This window comes from Parasteatoda tepidariorum, chromosome 9 (assembly GCF_043381705.1).
Source record: "Parasteatoda tepidariorum isolate YZ-2023 chromosome 9, CAS_Ptep_4.0, whole genome shotgun sequence".
Lineage (NCBI taxonomy): Eukaryota > Metazoa > Arthropoda > Arachnida > Araneae > Theridiidae > Parasteatoda > Parasteatoda tepidariorum.
In genome coordinates, this window is record NC_092212.1 from 13,835,938 (window position 1) to 13,860,635 (window position 24,698).

At 31.1% G+C, this 24,698-nt stretch overlaps 1 protein-coding gene across 1 annotated transcript in view; it reads right to left on the minus strand.

Moving 5' to 3' along the window:
• LOC107441744 (uncharacterized) overlaps positions 1–19,837 on the minus strand; it is a gene marked incomplete in the record, with an annotated part of 34,684 nt that extends 14,847 nt beyond the window's left edge. Inside the window, 3 exon segments of the mRNA XM_071185986.1 lie at positions 1,985–2,006; positions 2,993–3,010; positions 19,632–19,837. Coding sequence (XP_071042087.1) covers positions 1,985–2,006; positions 2,993–3,010; positions 19,632–19,677 — 86 coding nt within the window.
• Between the last annotated feature and the right edge of the window lie 4,861 nt (positions 19,838–24,698).

Below are 24,698 nucleotides of genomic sequence, written 5' to 3' on the forward strand. Positions count from 1 at the left end.
ATATATATATATAGATGCAGCAATACCTTGGAAAATGTTTTTGAAATTGTCGTGTGGATGATAAATTTAAACCCTTTGGGACGGGTGTTTCATAAATGCATTCCTAAACAATCAGAATCGAGATGAAAAAGAATAAAAAGCGGTAGCTTAAATGGCTAATTTGGAAGACTTACTTTGCTTTCACTTTAATAAATCTCAGTCTAATCGCATATCTAATCACCATTAGTTCAAAGTGTAAATATATAGAATTTTTGTTATTTTAAATTAAGTAATCGTGATTTAAATAAATCAAACTTATTATAACCCCTTCTGCTGCTTAACTGCTAAAAAATAACTGCTAAAAAATTATTTTGGTTACCAGTTTCATCTTTTTACTCTGATTGATAAACTTTCATGCTGGTTCGTATTTGTGATAGTCGGAATGAAAAGTTAATAGACTTGATATACCTTATCTACGTTTTAATCAATTTTTTAAGGTTGAATTTACCCTGAGGCAGAAAAATATATCAGGGATATACCACTATGACTTACATTTCAAATTATTCATATTTAAAACAAATACATTGTATGCAATATTTTTCATTACTAAATTTTAAAAAAATATTGCAAATTTTAATTTTTTAATAAACTTGAGAAGTTTATTAGTCACCCGTAGTAATACTAACGTATGTAATCTAATATAATGTGTCAAAATCGAGTTTCTTTTAAATAATAAGTTAGAAATAGTTTCTGTATAAACTTTACAAATATATCCATGTAATATGCAATAAATTAAGTAGACTTAAAAATAATTCCACCACCTATCTTTAAATTGAAAGATCAATTTACCTCCAATATGCCTGCAATTTAAAAAAAAAATTATAAATGAAAACTATTATTATTCACAAAAACAATTAATGGGTTTGAATTTTTTAAAAAAAAGGAAAAAATAAGCATATCTCGGTAATTTTTTTCAGCTAGACAATGGGAAAAAAATCACATTTTTGTAAATTCTCTCCACTAATTTCAACGTAATAATTAGTTTTTTCCCCCGTGAACCAAAGTGCGCATGAACCCAAAACCTTTTATTAAAGTAATTGAGAGAAATTTATCATATATATTTGAGAATTGAATCTGTAGTGGTTGACAAGTAAATAAGGCAAACTAATAATATTCATAAATTAAAAAAAAAATTTTGTTATATATTTGCTACCACTTTCTTATTTTAACTAGATTTTGTATTATGTGACTCGTTCGGAAAGTGGATATCCTTCACAGTGGTCTGATCGGACTACCTTTAAAAAACCATATGGAGGCTTTCAGTTACAGGAGACGTTGGAGAAAGTGATAGCAAATATACGTCTAAAATATTTTTTAATTTATGAATATAATTGATTTGTCTTATTTACTCGTCTACCAGCAAAGATTCAATTATCAAATGTCTCTAGAATGTCTATAGAAATGTCTATAGAATTATCTCTCAATTACTTTTAGAATAGAATTTGGTTTCATGCACACCACTGATTCTCTTATTAAGTAGTAAGCGCAGACTACTTTTAATAAACCGTGTGGAGGCTTTCTGATGTAGGAGGTGATGGTCCTAGTCACCTCATTGGGAGGTGAGATCTCTATCACCTGAGCCACAGAGACTCTAGATTGGTACTTTATAAGCTGTCAGAATTTCCATACGATAACTGTGGAATATACAGAATCGTATTTCCGATAAGGCAATCTCGTCTTTTTTCTTCCAATTTATACATTTGGCTTATCCAATGGCTTTGGCCGATAATCGGCAATTGGGCGTCACCCGTAACAGAAGGATGAACTCTGTCTTTCAAGGCTATGGATGTATTATTTATATTATATCAAATTTCAACCACGTAAGAAACAGCGAAACTGTTTAAAGGTTTTCAGATAATTGTTTTTTTATTAAACAGCGAGACTTAACCGACATGAACCCAATTAAGTGATTGATAAAAATATTAAAAATTAAACAAGCTTACCTGGTCCGCGATTATCGTTATCAGCTAAGAAGCAAAAATAATTATGAGAATTACACATTTATTTATAAATGGTTCAGTGATTTTTATGTTGAGTATGTAAAACAAATTAAAAAAAAGTGCAGAAAAGAACTAAAATTTATCTTCAGTTTGATTTAGAAAAAATAAATTAAAACATAAATTTGTTTTACAATTGAAGAATTTACTACTTTGAAACTACATATTTTGTTTTTCATATTAGTCTTTCGCTATTAAGAAAAGAAGCAGCCATGCCAACTACTCCGGATTCGACAAATAATTTTTTTAAGAAAAGGAAGTAAAACAAGGCAGAATTTTTCTACGAATTCGTGGAAAAATTACTTAAAATGAAAAATACCTAACTAATGAACAACTAAAATACCTAACTAATGAAAAATACCTAACTAAGTTTGTTCCCACCAGAAAATATTTCTTTTATAGTGGAGCAAGTTGGCATCTGTGTAAACCCCTAAAGAACCTATTTCACATTTTGTTTTATTCTTATTTATTAAAAAAAGATTGATTAGTGGTAAATTTCTTATTTAATACTATTCGATTTGAATGGAAAAACATTTTTAATTGAAATACCCTTATTTAGAGTTAAAATCATATTTTATGGATATTTTTAAACTAAAGGTGGTAGCTAATTTTGGAAAGTATTCTCTTTGCTAAGACACAACTGTTCTACGTTTATTATTTTTTTATTTAGGTAGTTTTCTTGCCAAGAAAAAAATAAGGCATTGACATCTCTTGACAGGGAAAGGGCTTAAACAGCTTTAAAATTTTCTAACGTCCTGACTAAGTTAGAAATCTTATTCTGCAGGGGAGTTTACTTTGCTGGACGAAAAATTTCCATTTCCTGATCTATTCGTCGCATCTTGACAGGATTCGTATCGACCAGCTATATCTCGGATTCGAATCCGGTTTACCTCATTGCAAATCTGTATAGTATAAATAAAAATATAGTTTATTAAGTTAAATATTTTGCTACTTACCACACAGGACTGAGCCCACTAAAAGAGAAGTAACAGATTAAAAGAGAGTAAATTCCATAAATTAAAATAAGGGATGATACAACTGAAAGAATCTACATTTATATTACGGAGAATAAAATATAAATAAGTGCTTTATTCTAAAACAATGAAGTGCTGTGAAAGCAAAACTGAACAAATAAAGAGTAGTAGTTTAGTTAGGATTAAATGTTGTGGATAACTTCCATTTGCGCATTAATTTATAAAAACAATTATATTAAGAGAACGTCAAAGTTTTATATTTTATACTCCTTCTGTCCCGAATTAGTTGTTGCACTTGAATGTTATTGTTCTGATTATTAAAACGAGGATTTTATGATTTTGTTTGAACATTTTTCAAATCAAGTATTTATCTCTTACAACGTAACTTACAACTCTTCCGCCAGTAATCTTCTAGCAAATGAAACGTGAATTCATTAGTAGTGTAATTTTACTGTTGTCGATATCTTTTAAACTACATAGGAATTTATGTCAATCTACTTGAAACGTAGCCACTAACTTAGGGCAAAATTTTTGACCAGAATGTTGTACTTATGTCGATATCTTTTAAACTTCATCGGGATTTATTTGTCAATCTGCTTGAAACAAAGCCACTAACTTAGGGCAAAATTTTCGACCTGAATGCAGTACTTATGTCGATATCTTTTAAACTGCATCGGAATTTATTTATGTCAATCTGCTTGAAACGTAGTTACTAACTTAGGGCAAAATTTTCGACCAGAATGTAGTACTTATGTCGATATCTTTTAAACTGCATCGGAATTTATTTATGTCAATCTACTTGAAACGTAGCCACTAACTTAGGGCAAAATTTTCGACCTGAATGTAGTACTTAATATGGGATGGAGAGGGTAATTGTTAGACTTTTCGGGACGGGCGAGTCGTGAGTGTAGTCGAACGGAATTAGAATGAGAATAGTAAAAAATAAAAAGCGGTAGCTTAAGTTTGGGCATAGCCAATTTTACAGATCTATTTTTGCTTTCACTTTAAATCTAACACTTCCAATCCTTACATGTTTAAAGTGTAACTGTACAATTTTGAATTCGGACAGAGTAGTAGTGAATTAAATAAAGCAAACTATTATTACCCCACCATCAAATAAACTTGAAAACGAGTTTTATCTTTTTTACCCTGATTATCGAAACCCTGAGAATGCATATATGACTCACCCGTCTCGAACACGTTAAACATTTTCGTTTTTATTTCATCTTAAACTGAGTATAATTGAAGATTTTTGCTACGCGATTTTTCATAAAGTTTAAAAACCTCGATGAGAATTATCATTAAACTGAATGATAGATACAGTTAAAACAGAGTACCTATCCCTGAAGGATATTTTCTCCCTCATCTCAAATAAACGAATTCAGGGTAGGAAAAGGCGGAATGATCATTACTGGGCTGGTAAATATCCCGTTTAGAGTAGAGTTTAATTTTAAATATGACCCCCGAGTCAGAGATCGAGAGAATTGTGAAAAGTTGCGTTTCTTTTAAACTTTTGAATCATTTGCAAGCAGTGGTGTGCTATAGTGGTAAATTTTAAATTAAATTTATAAAATAAAGAAGGGAACATGAAAATCTAAATGTAGCTGCTACTAGAGGAATTTCTGTCCAAAAAGCGTAAAAAGTTTGCAGTCCTGCTTTCATTGGGCAGCAACTAAATGTCTGCCATTTTTACGGATTTCCCGGATGTTTTTTTAATAGTTAATATAGTAGTGAATTTTATATATTCACACTTTATCCTTATTCAGGGTTTCCACAGGCCTTGTAAATTTTAAAATGTGGTAACGTAAATTAAACTTATTTGGATAATTTTAATTCTGTGTAACCACCACTAAAAAATGTTTTCCAAAGAAAGTATATAGAGTTGAACATTTCAGTTTCTAAACCAAATTTCCATCATGTCGATATATTACCATACCTGCCAACTTTCACTCTTTCCGAGAATGGATTTTCAGAGTGGCTGTAAAACAATAAACGAAAAACAATCTGACTCAAAAATATATTTATATTTTGATCCCGTTGAAATTCGCTTGCGCAAGGATTATTATGCTTTCATATATTTATTGTAATTATTTGTATGTAGTGGTGGTCAAACTCATTTATAATTATTATTATAATTCAAAAAATTAATTCGAATAACCTGAGAATTGCTACCACTTTAAATATGAAAGTAAAATCTTCCGGCAAATCCGGAAGAGTTGGCAGGTATGTATTACTCATGATAAGTTTTATTTTTCAGGTTCATCTGAACTAGTAGAACAGCAGTACTACGTATGTCCGTTATGGGTATTTTATGATGAATGGGAAAAGGACCAGCTTCTAAACCACTTAACTACAAAGTGGTAGACTAAAATGAGAAATATCTTAACCTTAATTTACCACCACTACAAAAAATGTTCAAGGACCACGGGAACCTCTTATTTGAATAAAAATGATTTTATAATGACTTTCACTTAATTATTTCAATTACATTCAGGGGTTCAACAAAATAACGGAAGCACTTCAGTACTAACTCTGTGTAAACGATATTTCTTCCAGCAACAAATGCTTTGGAAGATCTTACATGGCAAAATTGTTGACATACTTTAAGAGATCCTGCTTGAAGCTTTAGGAATTGATGTTCTTTTTACCCACGCCAAATTTAAAAAAAAAAAATTGAGCGTAGGAAGTTAAAAGCCGATTTCCTTTTCCAATACCACTGTAATTAAAAACGCTTTCTAATGTACGAGATAAATATTGCAATCCTGTAGAATGATTTCTAAGTTACTAGTATTAAAGCTAAAAAAAAAGTTATTAACTTTCAACCCTCAATTGCTTGACTTGTTTCTTGGGGTGGTACATAGGTAAAAAGGCATAATTTCTGAAAGCTTCAAGAATGACATTCCTAATTGTTCCAAGGAATTTTCTACGTAAAATCGTCCAAACCATCGGCTGTTAAGAAAGATTGTTTACATAGAGGTATAAAGCCGTTAAAAAAAGTTGATGTAAATTTGGCACTATTCTTGTTGTAGAGGTAAACTAAATAAATTTTTTTAAGTACAGAACTGTAGTTATTGGGTAAAATAGCAATTGTTTGAAAGAATTAGTACTAAATACTAATCTAAGTACTAAATACTAAGAATTACTGCTTAATACTAAGAATTAATTCTAAATACTGAAATATAATTCTAAAAGTGTGGTTGTTTACAAAACGAAATGTTTTTGCAATAAAGTCATAAATTGATTCTAATGCGATTGAAAATATGTTTTGACAGTAAACAAAGAAGGAATGAATAAATATATCTGAATAAATTAAAAAATGTGATGATATGCTCTGTATAAATTTTAGTGTACCTTAAAACCAGAGATGCCAACTTGCTCCCGACAGCGAATTGATATTTTCGAGTAGTAGTTTTTTATTGTATGATTACTGATATACGTAATATTTTTTCTCACCACTACTTCTAAACAATTCAAAGGGATATATATTACGCCACCTTTTAGTGGTTATTACGTTTTGAACCTAGTAAGAAGTTGACATAGTTAATCGAAAATTAGTAGATATTAGTTTGTAGTTCTTCACCGTTTTTTGAAGTATTTTGTTGATCTGGAGCAGCTGGCATCTCTGAAAAACACTGAAAATTGTGGCAACTTTGCACCGAAATTTTTTCACGGTGTATAATTTTATTTGCAAGAATATCACCGTCGAATTAAAATCTATTGAAAGCGATTAAAATTAATTACTTTTTCGAGTATATTTTTTGAAATTCATTATTGAAGAGCATTGTAAAGAATGTTTTCAAATTAAATGCGAATAATTTTCACTGCATGTCATGATAGTAGTTATTGAATAATTAAATAAAGTAAGTCAATAATGAATAATTGAGTATCTACCACTTTTTACATTTGTAGTTATCTCTGTATTTTGAATAAACCTTCTTGCTCTAGTTAGACTTCTGGAGTTTATCTCCATACCTACTAACTTGCATGGTCGTAATAATTAATTTTGAAATAGCATTATCATACCTGCCAACTTTCACTCTTTCCGAGAATGTATTTTCAGAGTGGTTGTAAAACAATAAATGAAAAACAATCTGACTCATAAATATGTTTATATTTTGATCCCGTTGAAATTCGCTTGGGTAAGGATTATTATGCTTTCATATATTTATTGTAATTATTTATATGTAGTGGTGGTCAAACTCATTTATAATTATCATTATATTTCAAAAAGTTAATTGGAATAACCTGAGTATTGCTACCACTTTAAATATGAAAATAAAATCTTCCGGAAAATCCGGAAGAGTTGGCAGGTCTGCAATATCATCATCAACATTTATATGGTCGCCTTGGGCCGTTAGCGGTCTTTTTTCCATTCGTCTTGAATTTTGATCTTAGGGGTGATTCTTTCTGGTAATTGGATTGCAATTGAAGTAAAAGGAAATTAAATATTTTGAATTTTAGATAAAATTACGTCACTATAAAAATGAGCTGCCATCGGTCCGAGATTTGAAATAACACTATAATGAATTATTTTATTATTAAATTAATTTAATTATTGATTTGTCGTGGTAGGTTAAAATATTTGTTTTTATATTTTAATTTCAAAATTAAAACCCTAAAATCGTTTATGTTGCTACCGCTAAGAAAATTATATCTCAACTGATGTGCATGTTGGCAGCTATGCATCTCAATATGAAAATACTTTAAGCGCGGTCTATACATATTTTATAACCGTTGTTGAACACCCGGCCCAATTTTGGGTTTACGACTCGTAGCCTTGTAATTTTGAACCCAATTCCAAAGACAAGGGAACTCTTGGATCAAGTTTTGGATAAATTTGCCTTCGTGGGGGACTTTTTGATGGAACTAACCCACATTGGTGTAACCCGGATGGCTCATGGAGAGGAAAACCTCATACGGTTAACCTGATGGCAAAGGGACTTTAACCTATGATTCGTCTACCACTGTAGTCGGTACGGCGGAATTCGAACCGGATCTGATTGGAAGGCGAATGCTCTATCCACATAGCCATCACGGCTCAGCGGTCTATATATAAGAAATACCTAAAGGAAAAAGTGGTAGGGAATATATGTTAATATAAAATGGTTGAGCCATGGTGGCTCAGGGGATAAAGCGCTTGCTTTCCCATGTGGTGAATCCGGTTCTAATTCCAGCAGCTGCTGGTCGATTCGAATTCCGCACCCGGCTCGCATCGACCAATGTGGTGACGTAAAATATCCTCAGTGGTAGACAGATCTTGGGTTAGTGATCTCTAGCAGTCAGGCTAACACTGGAAGGTTTTCGTTTTTTTCCTCCCCATGTAACGCAAATGAGGATTAGTTATTTCAAAAAGTCCTTTACAAAGTAAAATTTTTCCCGATAGTTGAACCAGGAGTCTCTTGTATTCTAGATTGGGTTCAAAATGACTAAGCTACGAAGTAGAACATTAGTACTCGTAAACCCAAAATCGGGTCACTTGTTCAACGACGGTTATAAAATAAAAATTTATTTATTAATTTCAAAAGTGAAATTATTTCATAAATAATATTTATACTTTTGAATTTCACACTTTCTGATGAACCATATTGTTTTCTTTAGCAATAGGTTTAAGGGACGCGTCATTTTGACGCACTTCGAGTTTTGAAAGGAAAATTATAAAACCCGTGTAAATTTTTATTTTATCTCTTGCATTGACTTTTAACCATTGATCAAGGTAAATATATATTGAAGTCTATTTTCTTCAAAAGCGTTGAATTATTGAAATTCTCTTTGTGGTATACCTATCTCTGCGGATATGTGTCAATTTGACTCGATCGTAATTTAGAGAAAATTTTGAGTAAACATGCAATTATCACATCAATAATAAATAGAAATGTAAAGACAATACTTCGATCCGTTATTTCAAATGAAACAAGAGATAAACAACTGTTGCCGATAAGCAATAATAGAAAGAACAAACGCAGAATGTCAAGATACCTTAGAGTAGGCATAAAAACCATTTATTTGGTTCAATTTACTTTTCAATTTTGTATTTTTTTACTGAATGAGTAGTAACAACTATCACTTTGAAAACCAAAATTTTCGGTAAACCGTTACCAAAACATAAAATTTACCAAATTAATGATTAAAATACCGTATATATAATTTTTTTTCAACTAAAATTATGTTGTTGGTCCTTTTACCAGAAATGTCATTACTATGCGGAAAGGTAATTTTACCAGAATTTTTTCTCGGTGCACAAATTCATTACAATGCCATTCAAGCATGTCCTTTAACTCCACTATAAACACATTTTTCTTATTTTTTTTATAAGCCGATTAACAGAGATAGTGGAAAAGAACTATTATGCGATGAAAATAATCTACAATTTGAAAGATTTATTCAGCCTGAAATTTTAATAATGTTTAAATTATTCTAATTGAAGTCATCCCTCAAATACCGCGAAACAGATTACCAAAGAATCAAAAAAGAATATCAAATTGATATTTAGTTCCGAGTCTTTTTAATTTTATTTGCCTCAAATCTATTTCGAATAAAATTTAAAGAGGAATAATATAAGAAATGCAGGTAACAGCTTTAATAAAATATTTAAATATGCGTTTAGAATAAATAAAAAAATGCAACTTGCTGAAAATACCTTTTTATTTCAGGTAATCAGTAATTGAACTGATTTTATTAATGAGTTTTAACTTTACTCGATCAGATAGAATTAATTAAGGGAAATCAATTTACTAATTAATATAAAACCAAGCGTGAAAGTTTGCAGAAATTTNTTTCACTCTTTCCGAGAATGGATTTTCAGAGTGGTTGTAAAATAATAAACGAAAAACAATCTGACTCAAAAATAAATTTATATTCTGATTCTGTTGAAATTCGCTTGCCCATGGATTATTATGCTTTTACATATTTATTGTAATTATTTATATGTAGTGGTGGTCAAACTCATTTATAATTATCATTATAATTCAAAAAGTAAATTGGAATAACATAATTGGATTTGGATTGGTAGGTTTGGATTGGTAATTGGATTGGTAATTGGAGTATTGCTACCACTTTAAATATGAAAATAAAATCTTCCGGAAGAGTTGGCAGGTATGGGTAGAACCAATTTCCTTAGGAGCCGCTGGGCGGCCCAGTCACCCAGCTTGATTTAAATAAAGAAAAGAAAGTGAACCAATTTCTTTGTATCTACTTATATCACAAATTTATTAAGGCACTTTTTTATAAACACTGCGAATTGAAAGAAAGTAATGATAACAAAACGGATTATGCTACCGCAGTTCTATTTATAACTTTATTAAATTTATTTCTAAACTCTCAAAAGCAAAGAATTGTTTGTTGAGCAAATTTAATAAAACAGCATCAGAATAATTTTTAATCTATTAGTCAAATTTTTTGTTCTAACATAATCATATTGGAATAGCTAAGTGCGTAGGGAAAAATGCCAAATCAAGCATAATTAAAAAAGCATCTCTAAACTACAAAGCCTTTTATCAAGCAAGTTAAATTTTATTAAATATGTTATTATTTATATTTTTATTAATTAGCTAGGCAATTTATGAAGCTTTTGGCAATTTTTCTTACATTTTAACACCCTTATGGCGAGAGAGATAGAATAAAATGGCGTTTAATATGAATTTTTGAATAATTTACAAGTAGTAGATTTAATTTTAAATGAACTTTACAAAACAAATAATCATACATAAAGCATAAATTAGTTACCACTAAATGAAAATTTTCTATAAGGCAGTGAAAGGCCAGCGTATGTAGGATTGTGTTTTCATTACTCAGAACAACTTATAAGCCTTTTCAACTTCAATCAGTCATGAAGTTGGTAATAAATAAGTACCAAAAATTCAACGACTTATTTGATATTTCTAACTTTGTACAACATAAGAACTTTAAACAACATCTCTAACATAGTTTTAGAAGTTATTTCATGACTTACATTTCAACGTCTTATGAAGATACAAGTTAAATAAAGTGAGGAAAAACTGAGACAAATGTCGATGTTTTAATACTTTTGTAGTCGTCAATATACATTATTTTACAAAGAAAACAGATTTGTAATAAAAATTTGCTAAATTTCTAAAAAATAAAGGATATAAACACTAATGTGAATTTATTACCAATATTAAAACTTATCACGCCCTGCGGCAAGCTTGACAAAACTCATAAAAATCTATATTATGCATAGTTCCAAAAAATTATGTTTACATATATTTCCTTTTTTTTAACTTTGAAGACAAGTAGAAATATTTAAAGATTTATATTTAAAAATAAATCTAAAAAAATATTTTCTAATCTACCACTTAAAAGATAGAAGAATTGTTTAATAATATTTTTAATAAACATAATAAATTTTTAATTATCTTTACCGAAACAGTCAAAAAATTTATAAAATTCTTTAAATGTATTAATAAGGCATTCATGTGTTTAGTGGTGGGTTAACAACTTCTTTCTCGTTCCCGTAAAAATCATATGGTGAATTTCTGTCTCCAATTTCATGTGCCCGTGATATTTCCGGGGCTAGAGCAGCTCACAGGCTAGAGAGCTCGTGATATTTCCGGGATTCAGCATTCAAAAGTAAGGCGGAGAAAATGTTTCATTATATCCACTTCTTGCTCTCAAATTTTTTTATTTTACCCAACAGATGGCTGCACCAGAATATTTATAATAAAACTGAGGATAGTTCAGCGCTATAAAAATAAATGTATTTCGTACTATTAGCTAAGCTACTTATGCTCATACACCTGTTTTGAATGCACCTGTTTTGAATGCACCTGTTTTGTGTTTTGTGATAAAATATTTTTTAATATTGTGTACATTATGGAGTCAGAGTTACAAGGACATTCGGAGTTTCAAATTTCAAGCCAAAGAAAAGGTCAAAAATCAGAAATGAATACTGAAGTGATATTGTACCTACACCTTTTTATGTAATTTTCTTGAATAAATAAAGGCACATTTAATTTTAAACCGTTTTCTTGAAAATAGTAAGATCTTTAATTAGTTAAAAAGATTTTCCAATAAAAAGTTAATTAAAGCAAATGAGCTTTTTAGCACTTATTTATTAAAACATATTTCTTGTGATTCACTAAAGAATTGAGCGAAAACACCTCGTTATGAGAAAGAAGTGAAAAATGTAGTATTTTTTTTATAAAAAACCTTTAATAACGAAAAGAAAATAATTCGTTACTTTCAAATATATTAAGAACTATTTTTTTTTAAATATTTTTTTAGTGAAATGCTTGGTTGTTTTTTAAAAAAAGGGGCTTTGGGATTATACGGTCCTCAGATAATATTTTTTCTATTGGTAACAAGTTAATGTATTTATATTTTAATAAATTAAATTTGAAGAATAATTTCATCCACTAATGAACAAAAGTAATTTATACAGATATTTCTTAGGTTTATATATTTTATTTTATATCCGTCGTTAAAGAGGCGACCCAATTTTTTGGGGTTTATGACTACTAATTGTAATTTTGAATCCAATCCAGAAGACAAGGGAATTACTGGACCAATCACTGGGAGAAATTTACCTTCGAGCACTCTATTTTCTGAGCCACCACAGCTCTGTAAGGTTATAGTTATATAGACGAATGTTTAAATTGAGTTCTAATTATTTTTTTTCCAGAAATTTTTTTAATTTCAAAAATTCTACTTAACCGGTTAACGCCCAGCGTCATATATTTGGGACAGTTCCTTTTTTCAAAGACATTCATTGAGATGGGAAACTTTTTTCAGCATTTTCATTTATCTGGGTGAATTAAAAGATTCACAGATACCACAATGATTCAGTTATTTCTGACTAGATCTAGAATTATAAGGAGCAGGTACTTTCTGATCTATCAAAGACTTTTTGAATGCCTTAACAGTAGAAAAAACAATTAATTTCGATAATATATTAGACCACTTTTTCCGTAAAACCACTTTTTGTATCATTTCAATTTATAAATTCGGGACAAAACGGGTTAATTTCTCTGTCACCGAAAAAAGAAAATTCTAACAACCCCAAATAGTTGGAGTCTCTGGGTTTATTGCATAGATATTAATTTTAAATGCAAACCTTAAATTATTCAATTAAAAATCACTTAAAACCTTAATTATCGACCACTAAAAGTCTTTAGAATTGTCAAATAAATTAGACTCATCTAATTAAAATTATAATAATAAATTAATATAATAATAATAATATTAATAGTAATAATCAATAAATAATTATAATATAATCAATAAATTATGATAATACTAAGTAAATTAATAATGCAAATAAATTAGACTCGTCTAACTAAAATTCTAATAATAATCAATTAATGTAACAATAATATAATAACATTAATACAATAATAATATAATAATCAATAAATTATAATAAGTAAATTAATAATGCAAATAACTTGGACTCATTTTATTAAAATTCTAATAATAATCAATTAATATAATAATACTGATATAATAGCATTAATAATAACATTAATAATAATAATATAATAATCAATTAATTGTTGCAATCAATAAATTATAATAATAATAAGTAAATTAATAATATAATTAGACTTATCTAATAAAAATCTAAAATTGTCGCTGTTGGTGAAACAGCTTAAGTATTAATAAACCTTTATTACATGTGATCTATTATTATTTCGAAAAATCTTACCAAACAGAGGATTAAATTTGGTATCACAGTGTATAGGATTGTGTCTCAGTGAAGGAGAAAATAGAGTATTTGCCAAACACTTAATGATTATCTCTGTAAAACTGGAAAAATTCTTCCTTTAGGAGTGTAAATGTTGGCAGCTGAGTAAACGTCTATAAATATCAGCAGCTTAAAAAATTAATTAAAAATTTACGTTTATTGCCGCTGCTTTGGACATTTATTGTGTACAATAATTTAGTAAGTAAACAGGCAATACAATGGTTTGAAAGTATAACTTATGGTATTTTCTACCTCTTTGATAATTCGGAATACCAAATTTGAGAATGGAACTTTATAACCCAAAAAAATTCATACACAAATTTGGATTCTCGAAATTTTGTTTTTGCAAAAATGGTGTTATTGTAATCAAATGTTTACAAATAATAATAACCCATTAACGCCCAACTGTGAAAAGGTTGATATGAAAAACACCCTTGTGAAAAAAGTTGTACAGATCTGCTACATATCCGGAAAGGAGTACTAATTGGTAGTAAATATATTCGTTTTAATTTTTTGTTTCAGAAATATATTTTGACCAAAATTATCACTACTTATTAATAATAAAAATATATATTAAAATTTCCCAATCATGACAGTTACAGAGATGCCAACTGCTCCGGACACGCCAAAATAATTACAAAAACGGTAAATAACTACAAAGTAAATTTTGCAAATATTTGGCAATTTTTTCTTGCTTTTAAAAAGGCATAGCATGTAATAAGTACCTTTAAGTGGTGAATTATATAAGCCTACGAATTATTTAGAAATATTGGTGGATTAAAATCAATTAAATTGAATTTATTAAACCAAGAATCACAATTGATAAACTACCACTTTAAAATATATATTTGCTGTCCGGAGCAAGTTGGCATCTCTGCAGTTATGCTGATCTCGATTGGTATAACCTTACAACAAGAGAGAAAGCAGATCACTAAAACCTATTGGAACCTCTTTCAAAATATTCTCACAATAAACAAACCAAACATTGAAGCTCTAAACACCACAGAAGAAATCGATAAGCAAATTACTATACTCCAGAATGATATCATGACTGTCTATGGTAAATCAACTACGTCAAAAACACTCACTTCAAACTATCTTAAACTGCCACTTGAAATCAAATCTTTAATTAAAGAGAGAAACTGGTGCCGAAAGAAACATCAAAAAACTTCTGATCCAGACTACAGAGAAGAGATGATTTACCTCAACAAGCAAATACGCAAGAAATGCCGATACTATAGAAGAAAACAATGGATAGACAAAATCGAATCACTCAGCTCAGAGGATAATTCCGTCTGGAGAATGACTAAATCACTTCACACCACACCTCAAGTGGATAAGCCTCTACATAAAGAAACAGGGTATGTCTTCACATCGCAAGATAAAGCTGAAACATTTGCTGACTCTCTATAAAAGCAGTTCTCTCTAAACCCGGCTTTCTACCAGAACAATCACAACTTGGTTGTTGAAGAAGTAAAACAATTCAACTTATCACATTCATCTCCAGAGATAATCGAATCTGCCACAACAGAAGAAGTTACAAATCACATAAAGAATTTAAAAACAAAAACAGCTCCTGGTTTCGATAATATCAAAAGCAAGATGATCAAGCTACTACCAAAACAGTATATTCAACTAATCGATCATATCTACAATGCTTGCTTTGCCCTAAACTATTTCCCTGATGCCTGGAAGAACGCAAATGTCATACTTTTCCTTAACCCCTTAGGGACGGGTGATTCAGAAAAGCATTCGTACAAAATCAGAATCAAGTTGCAATTAAATAAAAAACGGTAACTTAAATGTAGTCGTTACTAATTTGACAGACTTACTTTGCTTTTATTTTAATTATTGTTAGTTTAATCATATATATAATCAATGTTAATTCAACGTATAACTAAATAGTTTTATTTTGAACAAAGTAATGGTGAATTAAATAAATTAAAAAATTATAACTCCGCCTACAAATAAACTGCTAAAGAAATACTTTGATTACCAGTTTTATCTTCTTACCCTGATTGATACGGTTTTTTGCTGTCACGTATTTGTGACAGTCGGCGCGAAAGGGTTAAACCTGGCAAGGATCCTACCATGCCTGAGAGTTACAGACCTATCAGTCTCTTGTGCAATTTAGGAAAACTTATGGAAAAATTATCTACACACGGATTATGCCTCACCTTACCAAATTACCAGACGATCAGTATGGCTTTCGGAAGCATCTTGACACAATCAAACAGCTCCTCAGAATAGTCGACTATATTGGTCGCGGCCTCCACAACAAACAGAGTTCAGCATTTCTGATGCTAGATACCACAAAAGCATTCGATCGGGTTTGGCACCAGGGCATCATCTTCAAGCTGTTAAAACTGAAATTCCCATCTGGTATCATAAAAATTATACAAGCCTACCTGCATAATAGAACTTTTCAAGTGAGCTTTAAACACATGAAGTCAACAAACAGAAAAGTAACAGCAGGAGTGCCCCAAGGAAGCATTCTTGGGCTCATATTATTTATATTATTTACCCACAACTTTCCTGTCGAAAAACAAGAGTTTAACAGCATCACAGCACTTTTCGCAGATGACACTGGAATCGTAGTGAAGTCAAAAAACCCCAACATTGCCCTACAAAAACTCCAAGGAAAACTGAAAGAAATCGAAGCATGGTGTCTAGACTGGAAATTCAAAGTAAACGGACAAAAATCAAAACTACTAATCATTCAGCATAAAAGAAAAACCATCCTCCCCAAAAATCAAATTGTTCTCTTTAATGAAATTATTCCCATAGTCGAAAGCGCAAAATACCTTGGTCTGGTCATTTACAGTAAATTTAATTGGAAAGATCACATCAAAACAGTTATCAACAAGGCACAAGTAGCCTGCCACAGATTACAAATCCTTCTTCAGAACTCCAAAATGGAATTACTTTACATCTCAATGATCCGTCCCATCCTGACTTATGCATCTCCAGCTTGGTGCAACATCTCCACATCACTCCTCAAAAAACTCAAAACATGCCGGAACAAAATCCTCAGGAAAATAACAAAAGCAAGATGGTTTATCCGAAATAAAAACAGACATCGTGACCTCAACATAGATTTTTTAGATCATCATATTGCAAAGCCAAATTTCAGATTTTTTGAAATAAACACAAATTGTAACACTGCAGGATTCAACGAAAGTTTTACTTTTGAAAACTTAAGAGAAGACATAAACCTCAGGCTGATGTCAGCTCACTTTTATAGTGACGTAATTTTATCTAAAATTCAAAATATTTAAATTCCTTTTACTCCAATTGCATTCCAATTACCAGAAAGAACCATCCTAAAGATCACAATTCAAGATGAATGGGAAAAAGGCCGTTAACGGCCCCCAGATAAATATTGATGATGATGATGGCAGTTATGCTGAGATTGGCAAAAGATAGAAGAGATTGGTATGTTCTTACTACCAGTTATTAATATTTTCCAGATTAAATTTTTATAATAGCAGAGATGCCAACTGCTCAGGACGCGCCATAATAATTTAAAAAAACGGTGAATAACTTCAAAGTCAAATTTGCAAGATTGGACAAATTTTGCTTACTTTTTAAGCGGTGTTGCATAACTCTACAGCAGAGATGTCAACTTGCTCCAGACAGCAAATAAATATTTTAAAGTGGTAGTTTATCAATTGTGATTCTCGATTTAATAAATTCAATTTAGTAGATTCGTAGGTTTATGTAATTCATAGTACTTAAGTCAAGCTATACCTTTTAAATAGCAAGCAAAAATAGTCAAATATTTGCAAAATTTACTTTGAAGTTATTCACCACTTTTTTAATTATATTGGCGTGTCTGGAGCAGTTCGCATCTCTACTACAGCAGGGATGCCAACTGCTCCGCTTTCTGGAATAGTTTCATTAAAGTGGTTCCAAATTATTGCATTTTATTTCAATTATTGCCCAAAACGTTGCATTTTATATGATACTTATAACATTTACTTAAATTTCGCTACCACTAAAAAATACTATTTTACAAAACGGAGCATGTTGGCATCTCTGCTATAGTACCAAAGTGGCGAATTATATAATCCTTCGAATTATTTAGAAATAGTGGTGGATAAAGACCTTATAAATTAATTTATTAAACCAAAAATTACACATTAATAAACTACCACTCGAAAATAATTACTTGCTGTCCGGAGCAAGTTGGCATCTCTATAATAATTTTAAAAAAATTATTAATAATTTAAAAAGTTGGCAATATTAACCGAAAATCAGCAAATGTCAATTTATAGTTCTCTTTAGTTTTTAAAAATAATTTTGCAAATTGGATAAATACAGAGCAATATATATTTATATAGATATATTTTCTTTTTCGTACCAGTTTTTGCATCTTAACTTATATAGGTTTTCAGCCTTGGAAAGCATCTCCGTTTCATGGATGTAGGGAAGTTTGTCAATAAAACAATGTTGTAACTGTTAATAAGTAGTGGAGGAAGTACTTCTTAAGAAGAATGAAAATAAAATGTCTTTCGGGATTGCTTAATTCATTACTCCTTCTCGTAAGTGAATTTCTCTTCTAGCGATGAATTAGCAAATGATTCAATGTGTTGGGGTTGTGGGTCCGGAACGTCCAGTATAATTTTCAATACGCTAGAGTCCGAAAATATTCAAGTGGTAGTAAACTACTCATCAAAGTAATTTGAAGTTTTCCCATTTTCCCAACCACATCAATTTAAAAAATATTCATCTAGCATGTATGAGACCCTTATGTCTGCAATAGATAAAGTAACTTTCCAAATCCTTATGGAGCAACAGAAACTTGATGAATCATTCTTTAAAAACAAGGAATATTAGAATATTATTATTATTTTATACTATTAAATTTGCATTAACTTGAATGTTCTTGACGAGCTTCGGGAGCTCTACCCATCAAAATTGACCTGAACTTTGCAGATAACACAATATAACAGGTAAAAAACACTTTTCCACTTTTTATGGATATGTGAGCTGGCCATTCGCTTCTACCTGATTAAGAATAATGTATTGAAACATATTATTCCACTTTTTCCCGAATAAAATTTTAAGCGTTGTAGTCAGGATTAGATCAACAACTAGAATATGATACATTTACTGGTAATATTACACTGATATGTAATGCACAGCTCTTGAAATCTCACATCTGTGTTGGGAATACCAGACAAATGCATACAAGGCAGTGGTCCTTAACCTTAACACGTTGAATGCGTCCTTAACACGTCACCGGCACTGAGTTTGCTCGTAGATCCACGGGGGTCACCGGTGACCGGCGAAGCCAAGATTATTAGAAACACATAATTCGAATAAATTTTTATATTAATATCGTTACTAAAATGGTTTGAAGAAATTAATGCAACATAAAACACTCAAAAATAGTTTTATTTATATACACAGAGATGCCAACTTGCTCCAGACCGGACAGCGAATAAATATTTTCAAGTGGTAGTTTATTCATTGTGATTCTTGGTTTAATAAATTCAATTCAGTAGATTTTAATCCACCACTATTTCTAAACAATTCGTAGGCTTATACTATTCCCGAATTTTATTGCACACATGCTAAACTTTGTAAAAAAACTAGCAAAATCTGTATGATATTTGCAAAGATAGTTTGTAGTTATTTACCGTTTAGCCAGACGAGCAAGTCATGTAAAATTAGCATGGCATCCAACGTGATGAAAGCGAAAGGTATATAGCACTTGGTTATGCTAAAAATCTTACCAAAGGGCTTTTAACTTAATCACGAATTTGAGGTGAAGGTTTACTTTGAGCGCAATTCACCAACCCTGCTCGAGGAGGGTGTAGTGATCTTAGAAGCGCAATCCGCTTTTACAACCACCTGTCATGTTTAAATAATATATTAAAACATGTTTTTGTCCATGCAAAAAATTTATGAACTTACTTAGAAGGAAACAGCAAATGAGAAGGAACATTAAACGGTTCTTCATTGTCAGGCAGCAGTAATTTTCTTCAAAAAGACTTTGTTGAATTTAGAACTTGCTACCCGTGCAATTTTTTAAACAGTAAAGTGTATTTTCACTGCGAACCTTAATGGAGAATTAAAAGCTTAACTTACATCATAGAAACGTTGATCATAAAAATAATTTGATATACATCAAATACGAAACTATAAAATGCTCTTTTTCTATTAAATTTTTCATGTGTTTGCAGACAAAGTTTTATGATTTTATGTTAGGCTACTTATTTGATTTGAGAATATAGCTGCTAACAGATTAATGATTAACACATTACTTAGATTTCAGTGTGCATAAAACTTTCTCTAAACTCATACGTAGAATCGGAGGGGAGTTTTTCCTATAATTTATTTACTTTCGAAATGTATGCATCGTTTTCATGCTTAATAGTATAAATTTTTTATAAATTTATTATTCGAGCCAAATGGAAAACTATAAAATGCAAAAGCTAATGCAATCTGATATCTTTTAGTTTTTATGTTAACAATTTCGTTGTAAAATCAATTATTGTCACATAGGAAATTATAGAAGTAAGTGTTAATATAGTCTAAAGTTTTTTTAGTTTTAATAAGATGATAATATTTGTGTTTTTATATCCATAATTGTCAAATGTGAAATCATAAAAATAAATGTTAGTATAGCCTGATGTCATCTAGTTTTAACAGCATGATAACCTTTGTTTTTTATTGTTAAGTATCAAACAGATATTATAAAAGTAAACGTTAATATAGTCTGATGTCTTCTAGTTTTAATAGCATGTTAACCTTTGTGTTTTAATATGGATAAGTTTCAAATGGATAACAGTAAAACGTTAATACAGTTTGACCACTTCATGTTTTAATAGTACGATAATTTTCGTGTTTCAAAAACGTTGCATGTCAAATAGTAAATTACAAACTGTTAATAATATTTTGCCTTCTAATATAGTTTTCAATAAGCCGAATAATCTTGGTGTTTTAACATAGCTAAGTGTCTAATGGTAAATTATAAGATGTTTATATTTAAATAGTCTGATGTCTTTTAGATGTCTGAAATGATGCCTTTTAATAGCTTGATAACACGGGGGTGGAGACTTTTCGTTGCATTTATGCAAATACTTGATCTTGACTAATTCGGGTGTGATGATTTTAAATCTAAAGTTGGTTTTGTTTTGAAAACTACAGATTTTTTTTCGAAATAATTTTTTTATTTTATTTATTTAATTGTTTGAATGCACAAGCTTCACGTTTAGAATGAACGTACAGGTTTATATACAAACATATATTTATAAAAATAACCGGCGTTGACCAGCTGACCCAATTTTGAGTTTACGACTATTAATGTTTAACTCCATAACCTTGTAAATTTGAGCCCAACACAGAAGCCAAGGTAACTTCTGAATCAAACATTGTGAGAAACTTACTTTCCGTACCACTGGATGTAATTGATTAAAAAGTACATATGAGACGCAACATTGCACAAACTCTTTCTCAGTGAAGCTATTTAATTTTATTTTATAACCAGCGTTGATCGGCTGACCCAAATTTGAGTTTACGACTGCCAATGTTTAACCCCGTAACCTTGTAATTTTGAATCCTGTCCAGAAATCAAGGAAGTTCTTTGATCAAGTATTGGGAGAAAATTTCCTTCGTGGAGGACTTTTTGATGGAGCAAATCCGCACTTGCTTAACACGGAAAGGCAAACCACGGAAGCCTCCTACGATTAACCCAACGGTAAGGGGGCTCTAACTCTTGATCCGTCAATAACAGATGATATTTTTTGTCAGCACTGTAGTCGGTGAGAGCCGGGTGCGGAGTTCTTATTGACCTTCCACATCTGGGATTCAAACCCAGTTGCCTCATTAAGAGGCGAGCGATCACCTGAACCACCGCAGCTTTCAGTGAAGCTATTAAAATGTTACAAAGTTACCAAAGGTTTCAATTGCTTAAGTTTTCCATTGTCTAATACTATATAAGAATAGTAAGCCACGACTTGCCTAAAGAGGCATCCGAATCAACTGATGAGGTCCGTGCGAATAAGTGGCTACAATCAATACGAAAGAGCAGTGCAAGCCCTTTTATTTTAGTCACTCAGCAAGTGCTAGCATCAACTGCGGGATCACAAGAGCCCGATTTCACCCCGCAGAACGGCAGACACAGATGCCAAACCTCGGACAGATACCTGGAGCCAGCTGAGGTGCCATGAGCTGGGCAACTCCCATACCACGACCAATGAGGCCCGATCTCAACCCAGATGGTCGCACTACCACAATCTAACCCCGCTTTATTTAAAATAGCAATTGCATCGATATTAGCGTTGCCTAAAAGTTTAAAATATTAAGAGAAAATTACATAAATTATTATCTGAAAGTATCATAAAACTATATGGGATTAAACATTTATGGAGCATTGCAATGCTACAATAAATTGAAACAGCAACAATTAAAAGAACAGCTTAAGTTGAAACGTCAAGGGAGTTAAATATTCCAATTAGCATTAAAAGTTCACAAAACCTGCTTCACAGAAGGTTTTGATAATCTGGATTAGTAGATCTTGATAGAGATCTTGAGTCTCCCTTCCTATGTTCCAAATTTATTTATCAGGTGCATATTTACTTTTTTTGGAAGTGATTTGTTTCTGAACTCGTTGATTCGTAGGCAGATCAGAAAGGCATGTTCCAACGTGCCCGGTGTCTTAAATTGATAAATATGATTCATATTTAAATTTTTTGGCATTAGTTTGTTCTTGAGCTCGTTGATTTTTGGACATATCAGCAAGGCATGTTTAAACGTCTCCGGTATCGTAAATTTATAAATAAGTACCGACTTCACTATTTTTTGCTGCAGTTTGCTCCTGAGCTGATTGATTCCAGGGCAGATCAGCAAGGCATGTTCTAACGTTTCTGGCTTTTTAAATTGATACACCAGGTCCATATTCATACTTTTTAGCATTAGTTTGTTCTTGAGCTTGTTGATTCTTAGGCATACCAGCAAGAAATGTTTAAACTGCATGTTCCAACATCTATGGTGTCTTAAATTTATAAATCAAGTCCATGTTCATAATTTTTGGTTGTACTTCTTCCTTATTTATAGTTGATTTTTAGGCAGATCAGCAAGGCATGCTCTAACGTCTCCGGTGTGCTAGTTTTGGGGCAGTATTCGTTCTTACTGAATAATTTGTGTTGATCCCTATTGATTATATCGTCGTGATTATATGGTTGAGATAGAATTTCGCTGCTAGAGGATTAAGGTTTACATTAGGATAAAATAGCCTAATAAGGGCTTGCCTATCTTTGTTTTACTCCACCTGTTTCATCAGGTATTTAATGACTTTTTTCCACCTGGAAAGAATTTACATTTATCCTGAACTGGCTTATTGCAGTTGTTGATGTTTGAGAGTGAAGTTCCCATTTTGGCCAAAGCATTTGCCCTGCCTTAACCGGCTGTGACAACGTGGCTTCTTGTCCAATGAAGAGGTGTCCTATAGCAAATTTTTGTTTTGATTCTACTTCTTAATTTGCTTTGAAGGTTTGGATTCCCTAATGTAGACAGGAAACTTTTTGTGCCGCTATATAGATGGTAGGTTTTCTTGTTTGTTTTTTTCACTCATTCATTCCACTGCTACTTCGGTCGAGTTGCCATTTCGGTCTCTTTCTGATTTAATCACGTTACTTATTTGATTTGTTTATTTTGATGTAGGTATTTGATTCTATTTCTTGTTTATTATTACAGTGGTTATGTTTCAATGCTCCTAAATATATAGATTTTTTTAAAAATTTATTAAATTAATTATTCATTGTTTCTAGTCGCAGAAAATCAAGAAAAAGTGTTAAGTGTGGAAAGAATAAAATTGATTTCATTTTCTTTGCATTCTATCAATATCGTATCTATAGATGAGGGTCGGGGACATCCTTCTTCTCAAACATATGTAGTCCAAAAATAAATTTGCACTATTCATGTAATCATTTTGCTGTAATAATATATTATGAATGTAAATTTTGGCAAATAAACAAATAAAGTCTGCTGTGTTTAATGCCTCCTCGCTGTTAAATCTGGAAGCAGTTTCCAAATTATTCCTACCTCGAAAAAATTACAATTATATATTATATTATAGGGGAATGCTTAGCATGTTTAGAAAAATTTTGTTTTAAATTTCGATACATAATAAAGAAAGGGCCCGAGAAGGAACTTCAACGGGACTAAAAAAAGCAGGACGAGAAATAGCAGGACCAAAACATCTTACTTCGGCCCCGGAACAAAACATTAAATGGCGAAAACGCGAGGAAAAAACCTTGAGCTATGAACTCAAAATAGAAACAATGATATTTTAGTTAAAATAAAGAAGCGTATAGATGTAGCTCATAAAGCTTTTTACGGATTAAGACATCCATTAAGATCTGACTTTTTATTTATATAGAACAGGGGTTTCCAACTTACATGAGGCTGGGGGCCGCAAATAAAAACACCAGTCAAATGGCGGGCAGCAAATTTATCAAAAGTTTATATAGGACTCTTTTATGTTTGAAGGAACATTAAATATTACTGTCTGATTTTCATCCAGTTGTACAAAACAAAAGTATTGATTTACAAATTAAAATAAAAAGTAGATTTTTACCTCAGAAAAAAAACATTTTTTTTGCACCGTTGGTATGTTAAATTTCACAGAAGCAAGGAAATTAGGGTATTTTTTTTAACGAAAGAAAAGTATTTTAATCCCATATAGATTTTTTACAAAAATTGTATGCAAAAAATGACATCTAATATATTTTAGCTCGCGGGACACAAAAAAGACTTCAGGGGCCGGATGTGGCCCGCGGGCCGCCTGTTGGTAACCACTGATAAAGAAGAACAAAGTTCTTGCTGCATACGACATTTATCTGTCTCCTGTTCTGACTAAAGCTCCAGAGACCTGGATAGTAGCCGTAAAGTAGGACAAGATTTTTGGTACCTCTTAACATAAGATAATGATAAATTGTGGCGTAACTACCACTACAATTATTAAAAATAAATTCAATA